The sequence below is a fragment of the Neopsephotus bourkii genome, unplaced genomic scaffold, assembly GCF_033783945.1.
Source record: "Neopsephotus bourkii isolate Nb327-2 ecotype Australia unplaced genomic scaffold, CSIRO-AGI_Nbou_v1 NB_196, whole genome shotgun sequence".
Lineage (NCBI taxonomy): Eukaryota > Metazoa > Chordata > Aves > Psittaciformes > Psittacidae > Neopsephotus > Neopsephotus bourkii.
In genome coordinates, this window is record NW_026900709.1 from 12,147,540 (window position 1) to 12,162,802 (window position 15,263).

At 39.4% G+C, this 15,263-nt stretch overlaps 1 protein-coding gene across 6 annotated transcripts in view; it reads right to left on the bottom strand.

Moving 5' to 3' along the window:
* RAPGEF4 (Rap guanine nucleotide exchange factor 4) overlaps nt 1-15,263 on the bottom strand; it is a 148,990-nt gene that overhangs the window by 56,085 nt on the left and 77,642 nt on the right. For 5 of the 6 annotated variants that reach the window (XM_061342456.1, XM_061342435.1, XM_061342427.1 and 2 more), the window contains 2 exons: nt 1,547-1,600; nt 1,142-1,248 (listed from right to left, as the gene is read on the bottom strand). In XM_061342456.1, coding sequence (XP_061198440.1) covers nt 1,142-1,248; nt 1,547-1,600 — 161 coding nt within the window. The remainder of the gene's footprint in view (nt 1-1,141; nt 1,249-1,546; nt 1,601-15,263) is intronic. The other variant, XM_061342446.1, reaches the window with a different exon arrangement.

Below are 15,263 nucleotides of genomic sequence, written 5' to 3' on the forward strand. Positions count from 1 at the left end.
TAGTCCTTATAGTTCTTGTGGCTCCACTCTTCATGCATCACTTCCAGAGACCAAGGAAATACACAATACTGAAATTACTGAAAATTAGCTTGAATAATGCTCTTTCAATTAAAATCCCATTTTGGTAACAAAACTTCCCCTCACCTGGGTGCAACTGACATTTTAGCATTCCACATTTCAAAACCTCAAGGATAGAATAAGAGTTTTCCCCAGTTATCTACAAGATAAAAACTGCAGGTGCAGTTGTCTGGACCAGCACTGGTCTTCATTTGTCATACATGCTCTTTTGCTTTTCTAGAACAATGAGCAATGTCATACTGTGATATATTCTCAAATCAACTCACAAGATCCAAGTGCCTTGCATCATGTGAAACATATTTTGGGCTGAAATATGGAAAATCAATGCACTTATCTGAAAAGTGGATCAGCAACATACTGATTTACTATTTAGGAAAAGACATACTTGCAGATTTTAAAGCAATGTTTATTTAAATATATTCTGAATAATGCATTAGATACTTGATTTAAACATTAGACACTAAAACAAATTGATTGTTTCTTAAGCCAACAGAAATACAGCCTGACTCCTTGGAGATTCCTATTCTGCAAGAGCAATTGTTATCCCACTTCAGCAATACAGTGCTGCCACCAGCAGGAAGACAAGGAAGCCTGGTATTACACTGAAAAAAAATAATCATTTTAAATAGAGCAGAAAATCTACACAAGGAATGTTGCTCACCAGGTGAACTTTCAGAACTCCACACTGAGCAACACCACTGCAGCAATCCATACAATAACATAATAGATTAATGAACTTTCCTATTATCTCTTACTGATATAAGAAAAGAACACAATCTACATTTTAACTTGATATTGCACAGAATACTCCCGCTAACTGTGCTGTTAACTTTGGAAGAGTTTATGTATGTGAATGCTCTGTTCACAATCATGGACTCTATTTCCAGTCAGATTACTTCAGAAAAGATTTACTAGGCCTATTAAAGACTGCATAATATCCAAACTCAAACAGAATCACAGCAGAATTTCAGACCTTTTGAGACCTGCAAGTACGGTAAGGCATAAATCACAGAGGATGGCAGGCATAAAAATTCAGAGACCTGTGTACAATCAGCTCACACACCTGTAAGTCTTCAGATGGTATTTACGATCTCTTATCATGTGAGGGGCTCGGGACAGAATTGTATTCCGCAAAACCTTTCCAGCTCTGAGGATCTTTTCTGAAGGAACCTTGGTGATCATGGAGAAAAAAAAGGGATCAAGACACGCAGATTTTAAACATTCTGCAATCTCTACAGTGTCTTCTGCAAAGCAAAATACAAGTTCTCTTTTCCCTAAATTAAAATCCCTTGCACAGATGCTTACTTTTGCAGAGCAATGTAGCATACATTCAGGATTTTAAGTCTCACAGATTTATCACATCTAACAGAAAGCATCACTTCAGCTGATATGCACCACACTGTAGGAAATAGGAGTTATTTCCATTTGTCTAGTGGCCTGCCTCTACTGCACACCTATGTCCTATTACCTGTGTAATGGTTTTAGTAGAACGATGTGGGATGTGAGGTTCAATAAGAGGTGTCTGAAAAATAAAATGAAACAAAATATATTTTTAAAGGTTGAGCAGTAAAATAAAATAAAGGCTAAAATAAAAAACTGAACAAAGAAGCCGTAAAAAACAAAGAATAACACCTAAGTCCAAGCTCTGCCCAGGGAATGCAAGTAGAAAAACATCTCTGGAGGCATTCTAAAGACAAACTTGGCTTTTAATGCTCAGCAAATTAAAACAGTGACAATGACATGTGAAGATGAATAACAAATACATGTTATACTTTATAAATTACTAATGAAGTATGCAGTGGCCAAACATCACACCATCACACCAGATCTAAGGCTACACAGGCATTGCTAGCTCTCAACCCACAGTGGGCATAAGAACATTCCATCACACATGGCTTCCTCTGCCATTCAGTTTCCTACCATGGAAACTCCTTCCTCCTTCAGCACCTTTTTCTCTTCAGCTCCCTTCTATGTTACAGCATAGCACAAGAAACAGGAATGAAGGAAGAGCTCTGCTGCCACTATCTATCTTTTCTAAACAATCACCTGGCCTAGCTGGCAACTCTTTTGTAGCTGCTCTCTGAAACTCAAGAGCATGCAGGCCACTTGCAGAGACCTGGGCAAGGACTTTCACAAAGAGGCTGGTGAAGAAAATACAAAAGAGTAAAGCAGGGGACTTGGTTCTGCAAAGCAAAGAGTGAAAGGGAGTATTACCAGGGTTCTACAGGACAGAAGCAGAGAAGGGGATGAGAGAAATGGGAAGACAGGCACCTAATAAACAGGTGAGAGGGGAGAGAGGAAGCACCTGGAGCAGCACAGAGGAAAAAGGAAATCAGAGGGTTAAAGGACAGTAGAAATGGAGGCGAAGAACAAAACTGAACAGCCACGTGAGAGTGATTGGAAGTTGTTTTGCTTGTAGGGACTGGTACTTAACAGCATAGACCAAATTTACTTTTAGTGTGAAATGCCAGGAGACATGGCATGAGGGCTGAATTTGGCTGGTGTTCTGGACTTGCTGACAGGACAGATCATGCCAATCACAGGAGTGTCCCACAAGGGCAAGACCTTGCACTTCAGCCCATGGCAGCCATGGTTCCCTTACACCCCTACAGCAAAAGCAGGACAGGCAGGCTGGAAACATGGTGAAACACATGCCATGTACTGCGGGGTTAAAAGGTATCAGTTTTCTTAAGCTGGGTATCTGTTCATTAGCTCCCACAGGTTTTTAATGATGTGACAAAGTCCTTGTGGTAATCAAATAGTGCTAGCAGCTACAAATGTACCAGGAGACTATAGGTCAGCCAGGAAGGAGAAAATGAGGGAAGCACATGATGGAAATCAATAAAGATAAGATAATACTAACAGAGAAGCCTGTATATCAGAAACAACGCAAATGGGTTTTCATTCTTACTCATACCTCATAAGAAGTCTCTGAAAAGGCAAATCAATACAATTAAATTGGGATTCCTGATTTTTCTCATTAATAAGCCAATAATTTTTTGAAGACTCATTTAAGTTATAAACCTCTCTGTCCCACCAGAAGGGCAGTGTTACATCCCTTGATATTTCTCAGTTTCTGCAACTGTGTGGAGCGTGCTTTAGACAGTCTACATTTGCAGTTAAAGCATGCTAAGAATAGCAAGAATCTTTTGAAAGATGTCTCTAATGAAACAAAACCATCAAATAACAGTTTCAAGCAGGTATAAATGAAGTCAGTGATATCACTCAGAATATTAATTTTTCTTCCATTTTCTTTTAAAAGGATTTCAAGTCCTCATCAAGTTCAATGAGACTGAAGGTAAATATACACTTATATGCTTGGCTAAACTGGCACAGAGGTCATTATGAAAATTATTTTTAAATTCTGTATTCTTTAAAGATAATATTTTAGATCAGTAAAGCTCAATAGATGCAATCCATCTTCCAGATTTTAACTGTAGTTAGGAATATATTTCAAACGAGAGATAAAATGTGTAAGACAAAAAATATGAGACTTTTACAGCAATAGACTAGTGGAAATGAATGCACATTTTTGGTCTCTAGAGTTACCATTAAGCTCTAACAAAAATTCATAAAACTAATAGGTGAAAAAAATTGTCAATAAATCTCCAACCTAATCAAAACAGAATAAAAGACAGCATTTAGAATAAATCTGATTTAACCCAGAAGTACAGAAAAACCCCAAGGTAAAAGCTAAGACACAGCACAAGAACGCGCAGAAAGCAGCAGGAAAGCTTCTTGTTCACCTGCGCTTGATCTTGACCAATACAGAATGATCAGCTGCAAAGACAGAAGGTAACTTGGGTTAGGGTGATCACGAATTGATCCAGTGTCAGAACTTCACAGGAGGAAGTAAGAACATCAAAGTAGAAAGCATGGACTAGGAAGAAAAATGTCATTAAAGCCTGAATACTGAAAGCTGAATTCCTGAAGCAGGTCGTGGTAGAGCACATGTAAGGTAAAAGGAGTTAAAGAAAGCTGGTAAGTTACTTAAAGAAACTAAATGCACATACAATATATAGGAGAGGAACAAAAAATATTCCACAAGTTCATGAGTAGTAATACAAAGAAAACAACAAGTGTTGATCTGCTGTTCAACAGAGGAAAATGTACTGACAGATAATTCAAGAAGGCCAGAAACCGTTGGTTTATCTTTTGTACCAGTGTTCATTAGAATGATTAGTGGCAGAGAGACAGCTAATATTCTAAGTAATAGAGTTACAGGAGTAAAATCTCAGCATGAAGAGAAAAAAGAAGGATGAGTATTAAACTAGCTATGATTTTAATTTGCTATTTTCAGTTTAGCTGGGCTTGTAGAATATCATGCAGGAACTTGAAAAGTTTGAAGGAACTTAAAGAGGGCTGCAGTCATCTTGGAACCATCAGCAGCCACCTCTGACAACTCACTGGGACTAAGGAAGACAGGAAAACCCAGAAATATCGGAAAAGAAGGAGCTGAAAAAATATAGACATATTAGCTTAACTTGTCTTCCTAGAAAAAGTCCATTTGTAAGTGCCTGGAAAAGAACAGGAGGATCAGTCACACATGATGTATGTTAACAAAGAACAAATCATGCCACACTGACTTAATTTTTTTCCCATGACCAGGTTGCAACACTGGTAAATTAAGGAAGAAAAAGTACATTTGCAACCCTTTACTTTAGTAAGACTGCCTCATAAAATGCTCTCTTCTGCAAAGGGAAGATTAAATTCTTACAAAATAGGTGCAAAGCCAGTTGGAAAAGTACATTTTTAAAGCAATTATCAGTGAAGCAAAGTCAAGCTGGCGTTAATGCCAGAGCATTAGCAGCATTCTCAAGAATATATCCCATCGGGTAACATTAAATATTAACAGGGGATGAAGTACGGATTCTGAAAGAGATTTCAGGATGGAAGGGACTGCACATACACTGGAGAGTAAGGTTAAAATCTGATACAGTTCAGACATTGGTCTGGAAAAAACAGTGCTGTTATGCAACACAGACAGTTCTGACTACTTTTCTGAAACAGACAGAATGGGCTATATAAGGAGAGGGTAGGGAACTAGTGTCCTAGCAGTTACACTGAAAAAGAAGGTTCATAATAGATATTAAACAGAACTGAGTAAGCAATGCCATACTTGTGTGAAAGCAACAAATCCTGTACTGGGATGTAATAAGAAAATAGATCCATAATGCACCTCTGCTTTAGTCATCCTAGATGAGACCTAAGCTAAAGCACTGCATTCCACTTCAAGAGCATCTAAACCAACAGAAGAACAACAAAAACAGTCAGAAAGCACAACATAAATAATCAAACTTTCTCAGCTAAGGAAAAGGCAAGTCTTAGTAGAAATGTGATTAAAAAGTCTTCAGATTTAAAAGGCCTTTGAAAAGAAGAAAGAAGTGACCTAGTCCATCGGTGCAGACTTTGGGAAATAGTTTCAGTAGGGGTAAGAAAGACTCAGGTTAGGCATCGGTGAAGCTTTTCTAATGGTGTGAACAGTGAATACTGGCACAGATTGCCAGAGAGTATTGGTTCCTCCATCTCCAGAGGCTTGGGAAGATATGTGAAGGTGTCTGTCAGGAGAGACATAGCTACAGTGAATTGTGCATGTGGCATGTGGCTCAGGGATGAACTAGAGGCTTTCCTAAGTACTTTTTAGCCTCACTACATGGCGCAGTGCAATTTCTGATAACTTTACATGCCTAAAATAAGTTCAACCACAAGGTGGTGCTTAAAGAGATGAACAGCAATAACTGAGGAACAACGTCCTTGCCATCCAAAAGTCCTGCCCGGAAAAGAGTTCCCTCAAAGTTACTGCCTTTCAAAGCTGCCGCAGTGAACTCTGGCTGCACTAGCGATGAGCTGAAATACAACAAACGGACAAGGCTTGGACTGAGTTTGCTACAGAAAGGCAAGTCATGCTTCAAAGGCAAAGAAATATAACATCAGCTAGTTAAATAGGAGACACAGTGTTCCAGCAAGAACTTCCCGTCAGATAAAAAATGGATTATGTAAGGAATTGTATTTCAGGATAATAGTCACCACTTGGCTGAAGACCAAGAAATGTTCTGAAAGTCTTTACAGTTTTGAATCGCCCATTAGAGGATACTTAGAAAGCACTTAGGAAAAAGAAGTAGCTTTCCAAAACAGCAGAGAGTGAGCAAAGTGTTTAATTACCTTCCTAACACATTCTGGTATCTTTGAAGAATTAATGTGACTAAAGTACACACATGTTGCATGGAGCTGTATGACTGAAGCTACTTGACGATCACATTTTACAGGACATCTGGATAAGGGAAAAGTTATCATGTGAAGAGCTCAAATACACAAGCCAAGTTTACAAATTATTACCCATCTCCTGGCCACAGCAGTGACAAGTGTACCTGCTCTCAGCTTTCCTCCAGTGTGAGATAAAGCAACACAGCAGTACCATCTTGAGTTTTAGCTACTGTTTAGCACACAGTTTACTATGATCTGCTAATTCCCCCTGTACATATGGGTGCATACGGGTCTGGAAGGTAGAGAAGGGAAAAATGCAGGTGTTTGGTAGGGGAAAGCAGAAAATGATAATGAGAAACTGCAACAAAATGGATTTCAGCGTTAACATTGACAAAATCCATATCTGTACCTTTATGGAATCACATTTGGGCCATTCAAACAAACCCTTCATGAAGCCAATCACAAAACCCCCTATTTAAATTGGGGTGATGCAGGGAAAGTAACAATTTTAGCCTCCATTTGTTTGAAGATTCAAATATTCATGCATGAGAGCAATGCCATAGATTTAAATAAGACTATTCATGTATATAATTTCATGCACACATTTAATCTTTGGAGAAATAGGTCTTAGATTTCAAACTATAGGGCAAGGGCTGCCTTTATTTCTGTGCTTCTTACAGCACCGAGCAAGCCATATGCAAGCAAATAAATAATATAGTGAACAACGATAATAAAGAGCTAACAGGAGGTCTGTATTTGTCAAGTTATTTGAATCAGTTAAACAAAAAACAAGAGCATCTCTTATAAAAATACATTTTTCCATTCCCCTTGTTAAATAACTGTAAAGGGATGATTCTGCTAAGCCTTTACATAGGAATGAATGCTTCAGATCTACAGAATCAAATTATGGAGGGGACCTAATTTACTACTCTCAAATGTTAGCATAGGAGATGTGTACTGCGAAGAACTATGAAGAGATAAAACTAAAGCAAATGAATCATGTTTTTCCCATGACCTCACGTAGCTCATCTCCAAACAGAGAACAAATTTTGGTGTTTACTGGAGTTAAGCATGGCATGTGAAGTTACCTGGGTGATTAGAAAAACCTGTGCACTACTATTGATCCCTTTATTTCTAACAGACACTGAAAAGAATTGCAAGTGACTTGTGCTTTCCTGCTGGCTGGCAGGGAATCCAGAAGAAACAAAGGACAAAAGATGGTAGCAGCAACAGTCACATCACTAAGAAATCTGTTTGTTTTACATCTTCAGTATTTACTGCTATTGGTGATTTAAGGCCTAATCCAAATCCCCCTGAGATCACTGGCAAGTCCTTAACTGACTCAATGGGGTTTGGGTCAGGCCCATTGCATTTGATTCCCGTTTGTATTTCAGAAAACTGAGCATCTTCAGTTCTTAATGATTCCAAATGACTTCTGATGACTGCCATTTATGACTGACATGCTTGAATATCCTTGTATACACCTCCTGAAAGGCTATCAGTGCCCTGCCTTGCTCACACAGGGGGAAATAAAACATACAAAAAAATATTCCCACAACATTGGTGGAAGTATAGCCAGTCAGTAAGATACAGCTGACAATTAGCGGAAGTGCCCATAGCCCTCCCACACACCATCTCCTCTTTTTATTCTTACCATTCTTTCTCAAATCCATATATCCATCTCAAAAGTTGCCTGGTTTTGGCAGTATGTCATCTACCTAAGCTACATCAGACCAAAGGCATAGATAAGAATTGTAAAGATCTGAGCTTCTTTAGAGAGAAACAGCATACCTATGCAGACCACACCAACCTCTGCTAGGATGCTGAAGGTAAAACAATACACTTAGTGAATGCAGTTTGCTGAAACACCTCTCAGAAGCAGCTGGCCAAAGATACTGTCATAAGAAAAGATCATTTGAAAATCATTTTTGACAACTTTTGAAGGAAGATGTAACCAATAGTGTGGGAATTTCTTTGCTCTGATATCCTGTGTTGGATCTCTGGAGCACCTTTATGTAGAACATGCTGATCACAACTTGTCATCAGAAAACAACCTGTGTCATGACCTCTAATAAACCCAGCAGGGTGCACAGTCAGTAAGAAACCCTGACACACATTCCCTGCCATTAGGGACTTCTGATGGCTGGGACACGCTACCAGGATTGAGCTCTGTCTAACCCAGACCACAGTTGTTAACTACAGGGAGACCTCACCATGCTCCTCCAGAAGACAAAAAGTGGAAATAGAAATACAATCATCACTACCATGCTGGAACCATTTCAGTCACCTCTTCACTATCTTCTCATAAATACATGTAGCATCTGAGAGATCCAACCTGTGCTCCCTAGCACACTGCACAAGACAGCACTGGCAGCCAAAGAGCAAAGTGCCTGCTCACTTCTAAGTGGAAAAGTCCAAAACTGGCAGTGACTGACCTCATGCCAGGCCTGTAGGTGACTTGACAACACTTTGCAATTAACAAAGGACAAATTACCCAGAAAGAGCTCTAGTTTCTGCTCTTCATCTATGTTTACCAAACAATGAAAGTATTTAAAAAACCTGTAGCCAGTCCAGATAGTGTAAATTGTATTAACAAATCATCTTCAAACCACCCATGATCACGAAAGATAAACGCAGTTTCTTGAGAAATATCCCTAAACAGCAAAAGTGAGAAGCAGGGCAAGGTATGAACAGAGGAACACACAGACACAAGGACATTTGCAACATCAGAGAACTTCCACAGAAAGAGGAATTAATCACATTTTTAAAATCATCGGAGTTCCGTAAGATACAGCCCCTGCAGTCTAAATACCCATATATTTAGCTAGCTACAAACTAACTAAACTGAGCAAAATAGACTAGCAGAAATTGTCAGGACCAGCGGTTACGACAGCTCAGTTTTATTCTTTCTTTTCTGACTGCATGACCTTGCACAAATCATGTAATCACACTGTTTCATTTTTTCCTTTTTGGAGAGAGGAATACTAATAATTTCTACCTTTGTAAAATGCTTTGAATACCATCAGCAAATGGGCTACTATCAAAATATTCAGAGTAATGACGACTGTTTCAAAATCTGTATTCTTTGGATGCAATACAGTGTGAAGACTAAAAAATCCATTCTAAAATTGCTTTTCTTCAGTATCTACATGTATTAATAGTACAAACAGGAAAATGCATCCCTTTAAATTCTCAATCAGTGTAGCAAATTTATTTTAGAAAGTTAAATTGAAATTGCATTATTAACACTTCTACGATGTTTTTTGACAAACTGTAAATGTCCATCCTTTTAACACAAAATGATTCAGCCATTACCAAAAATGATACTTCACTGTGAATGTCAAAGGGAAAAAGAATGTTGAAACAGACTATGACCAGTGCACAAAAAACCCCAGAACATGGCTAATGATGTCTTATTTTCCTGTCATTTTTCTGCTTCCCTGCTACAATGAAACAGCTGCTATAACTACACTGCATGCATTGAATAAAATGTCAGGAAATGCTAACTGCACTGTGAGCATTCCCGATATTCTGATAGAGGTGTGACTATAGTTGTCATAAGGAATCTCAAGCCAGCATTGTTACAGGTTTCTCTGCTGCTGCAAATTTTTTTCACCTATAAAAGAACAAAGCATTTTTTTCATTATCTCTCATGAGAATTACTGGTTTCTTGGTATCCATGGCTTTAATAGCATGCTTACCTGAAATTATTCACTTCTTGAGAAACAAACTATAATGATGCAGATGAGAAATTATAAGTACTAGGCAGCAAGGTTACTGTTTTTAAGACCTGCTCCTCACCATACTGTAAGTACACAGTAGCTATTCAAAAGGCAAACCGAAGGGAAGTTAAAGACTAATGAGCTTCTGGAGGATTTATTTCACTTGTTTCCAGACACCTTTATAACTCTGCACACATGGATGGGCTCTCCTATGCTTTGATTACACCCACATGCCAGAACTGCCCTCTGAGAACTAGGTGATGAAATTTTAGATGAAGTTGTTTCATGATAAATGCAATGGTGACAAAAACTGGATGGAGTGGGAATTAGGGGGTGAAATTGTGAACCTATTAAAATCGATGGTGAAACTCTTTAGTATAGTCAAAACACCACCCAAGGCAAGAGCACCACTGCCTCCTGCTTGATAACAATGTAGGTATTGCATGACCCCAGCTAGCAATTCCATCTCTGACAGTTTCAGATTCTCCATCTGTAAAATGGAGACGACAGTATCTACTCCCATCTCTGACAAGTGACAAGAATGAGCAACTGAAAACACTGTTGAATGCTGCAACTGAAATCTTGGAAGTCTAGTGCCTACAAATTCATTCCAAGCATTATATAATGATTTCTAACACAGAAAGGAAAAGTCGTCAAAGTGAGCCAAGACTAGAGGGCATTGCAGGTTACCTCCTGAATTCCCTGGGGAGGGCAGCAACAAGGTAGTCACTGGCAAGCAGGGAAAAGAAGTTAATTTAAACCTGGTTTGTGTCTCTTTGGGTGATTCCACATTCCTTCTTCTCTAAGTTCAGGACAGTACATTGTGTGAGCATACATGAAATGAAGGAGCATTGAAGGAGTGCAGCACATCTGCCTCAGATTCCAGCTTCCCTGTCTACTCCTTGCTCTTCTTTCTGTCATTCATTTTTTGCTAGAAATGAAACTGAGAAAGAATAACAATATCCAGAGCAAAACTTTTGTTATCCTGCTTCGTGGAAGGAAATTTTTAGTGATCTATCTTGATGTTTTCCAATTACATAGAACATATTTGCTAAAAAACGGTAAATTTTTTTTTCCTGTAGTATATGAAAGTAAACAGAGGAAAGAAATACCATACTGATAGCTAGACCAGAACACATTTTGAAAAAGCACATTCTACTCTCAGCCAACTATTTCTCTACTTCAGCAGCTTTAAGTCTTCTGTCATAAACATAAAAACCACTCAAGCACTTCTGTTTAATTTACATATTTGTGTGTCAGTGGAAAAGACAAGCATTCTGCTCCTGGCAAATATCCACAAAACAACCCTCTTATCTTCCTTAAAACTTCTATTTCCCATGATGTCTACAAAAAAGCTTGTCAAAGTGGAGGGTGCTGATATGCTGAGCCCACTACCTACCCTGTTGCATCCAAGTTTCTCAGACTGTGCAGTTTATCTATCGTGTAGCTTTCAAAACTGGATTGTAGCCTTCTTCCTAGTGCTTCTGATGCAAGATGCAGCTCCTGTCCCTGACTGTGATGCATTAGCACCACCACAGCTCTGCTAACCACAGTGAACCTTCACGGCCAGACAGATCTAACCAAAACAGAAGGGACCTGGCCACAAGGGACAACATGCGTCTTCTGAAGACGACTCATCAACCTCATTACTTCCTCCTGCTATGAGGGCACATCATTATATGACTCAGTAATGGGCAAAGCAAATAAAAAATAAATCCAGGGGGAAAATACTGGCTATGAAGGGTAAGGGCTTTTCTTTTTCTTTTACAGTAAAGTCCAGTTGTAGTCTCACACATTTAACTAGCTTAAAATGAAACTCATAACTGTTGCATTAATCAGTTAATTCAGTGTTCTTCAGATACTTTAAGTGGCAGTAACTGTATTGACTGAAAACATACAAAGGCATTTAGAATCCAATTATTAGATCTGAACGAAATGGATTAAAATGCTGGTTTTCACATTAATTCTGTAATGTGATGGAAACAAGCAGTACATAAAATGCAAACATTGAGTTAACGTGCATCTGTGTGAACAGTGGGTATTCCCCAAGAGTAAAGAATAATATTATTAATTCCTGGCAATCTGAACAAAATTTAATTGGACTGGAAAATAGTAAATATTTGTAAATTTGCTCCTTCCATCCTCCTAACTTCCTACAGAGCTTGCAGCCACCTGAGTTGCTACCATTTAAACTAGGTCTGTTCACATTTGTTCTTATTGTTTCGAATTTCACCACATCTTCCCTGATAACTAGTGAGGGACAGACATTCCTAAACATATTCTGAACTGCTTTTGTTGCTAAATGAATCTTTACTGCAACTTGAGAACAAATAGGCTCCACAAATGCACACGGACCACTGCAATAATTAACCCAGGACTGATAGTGAGAGGTAGAATTACTCTACCTGACATTTTCCCTAGCTAGCTACATCTCTTTACATCCCAATTCACCATAGTATGCTTCTGAAAGAGATGACCTCTTTTTACCTCTCTCAGCATGTAGCCGAAGCTGTGTAAATTCTGTGATGTCTGGCTTTTAGGGATATCACAGAACCAGCCCTGTCCTTGTGAAATGGAAAGGGACCTATTGTATGTATTTTGTAATTTATCCTCTTTCTCCTACCTCTCTTTAATGTTGGCGTTAATTTTCACATCATCTCTAAAAATATTGCTTCATCGAGCTGAAATTCTGTCCCTGCCATCTGTCAAGCACTCTCCTCCTCTTTAAACATAAGCTCAAAATCTCCTTTGGCTTAACTGATTCCTCAGTGACTCTTTGTGGGCTGTATAAAGGATAAGGACTGTTGCACCATGTTAAGCCAATCACAGTGTGAAAATGTTTGCTGTTCCAGAGAAGTTTAAATACTGTAATACAAACCGTGTTGCCTGGAAATACTGAATGTATTCCCAGCTAAATGGTGTTAAAAAACTCCATCATTTGCTGAAATAGATTTTTTTTCTTAGGAATCTTCAGCTTCTACATGACAGTTGGTCTAGCAGACTGCCCTGGGGAAAAGAAGATTCATCCTCCCCAGAAGAATTTATGGTACAATGTAGTCCAATATTATTGCAGATTGTCCTGTGTCCATACTGCCACGAGGCCACACAACACTTCCCGGGTAGCAATCCTGGCTCTCTACCTCACACCTCATAGCAGAAAAGCCAGACAAAACACGAAAGACAGCATTTCAAGAACACTGACTGTAGCACTGATGAAACTGAACAGACTAAGCAGCATTCAGGAGCTCTAGCAAGGCAACATCCTGGTTTTCTTCTCCTTCCTCCTTCTCCCTGTTTGCACCAGTATGCCAGAAAGACAAGAGAGCCATTCTATTACACAGGCCTAGGTCTGCCTTTGAGCAGTAGCTAGTATAAGGAAAGCCAGAAACCTTACTGCTACAGTTTTGTCAAAGCAGGTTTTTCCAGCATTGCCCTGGAATCTGCAGCAGCTAACACTGACACTCAATGGAGCGTGAACGGAATCAGAGGAAACAAAAGGGGAGAAGGATGTGTTAGGCTCCTTTATCATGTGGACCCCTATAGTTTTGCCAGTCAAGATAAGGAACCTTGCCCAGAATAGGCTTTTCTTCAGTTCATTTCCCAGATTCATTTGGAATAACTGCCAGAACCCAGCAGCCTGGAGACCACAAGCTAAAAATTCCTAATCCAGACTGGCTCTGAACACAAGACAACTAAAGAGGAGGGAGGGAGACAGGAACAAATATTTGCCTGGATCTGTATGTGTATACAGCAATAACAGGAATACATCATACAAATCTGTATTTAAACACAGGAGACTGAAATCCCACAGATTCATTTGTGATTTAGCAGTGAATTGCAATACAGCTGCAATCTGGCCTGACAAAACAATCCCCTTCCAGTTGTCCCTCTGCTTCCCCTGCAGCTGATGTGAGCTGGCAGAAATGCCAGGTTTGGGGCAGAGGAGAGTCTCAATCTACAGCTGACAGACCTGGTAGTGAAGTGTGAAAGTTGTACATTTAAGGCTGCAGAAAGTTCACAGCAGTCTAAAACAGGACCACTACGGTCCTGAACCTTACATCCAGGCTCTGCCCTGTTGCTTATGCTGGTCCTGGCCAGGAAGCTAATTTTCATCCAGGACAGCAGAAAATTAACCTCTGATAAAAGGTTTATATGTTTCTGACAGTTCTGCTCCCTTACTACCAGACAAGCAGGGGTGATGAAGGACAGGGTAGGTGTAGATGTGAGGGATGCCGAGGGAAGGGACATTGGAGGGAGGACACAGGAGAGGACAGGTGCCCTACAGTCCCCAGTGCAGGTCACGGGAAGCTGCTGTGGAAAAGCAACCACAGCTCCACAGTTCTTCCTGGGCCCAAATGCGTTCTGCTCTGGGAGCTGATGCTTCCACTATATCCCTATTGCGCAGCAACCACTTTTGGTGTCACTGCTGGCCCTCATGCAGCTCTAAGGTGGGCTGGGTCAGAAAATAGGTTCAGGTGAAAAGCAACCATCTGAGCCACTCTGAAAAAGGCTACAAGGAAAGAACGGCATGAAAGAAGCTGTTTCTTTAGCCCCCTCAGATTCATGTATTTGAAGTTAGCTATATTAAAGAGTGAGGATGGACAAAGCAGTACTGGGAGGTTTACAAAGACTTAATCATAATTCTTCCCTGTTCAGCTACTGGCTTGTTCTCTGTCCAGTTTATATTTAAGGTTATTATACAAATTGTTTTTACAATTTCCTTTCCCAAGATGAAAACAAATATGGCTGGGTAATCCTAATTAGAAGCCAGTGTTATAACTGGTACTGGAAGTCAGATGATTTTACTTCCCATTTTTATTTTGGAACCTGAATTACATATTCTTTTCATTTCTCTACTAGTCAACTCAGCTATGTGTATTTGTATTTCCTCACTAACTGCTACCTTCAAGACAGCTGCATTACTGATGATAAAGCGCACAAAGATCAAACGTATTCACAATCTTGTGCCAAGCTTTCTTCCAGAAGGAAATCTACAAAAAGAATAAATAAAAGTCATAAACCATAAATCTTTAAATATCTAAGCAGCATTTGCTCCTCAGCCATCACTGGAGATAATGGTTCTAATTACATTTTCGGCCCTGTTGGTAGATACCGGACATTTTTGTCTTAGCGATTCTAACTCAGAATAGCTCTAAATGAGCACCACAAACCAAACATTTGTTCTGGCGGTGATGCTCCACATGGAGCCAGCACAACAGGCTCCTGCTCTTGACTAGCTAACACAAAAAGAACAAAATC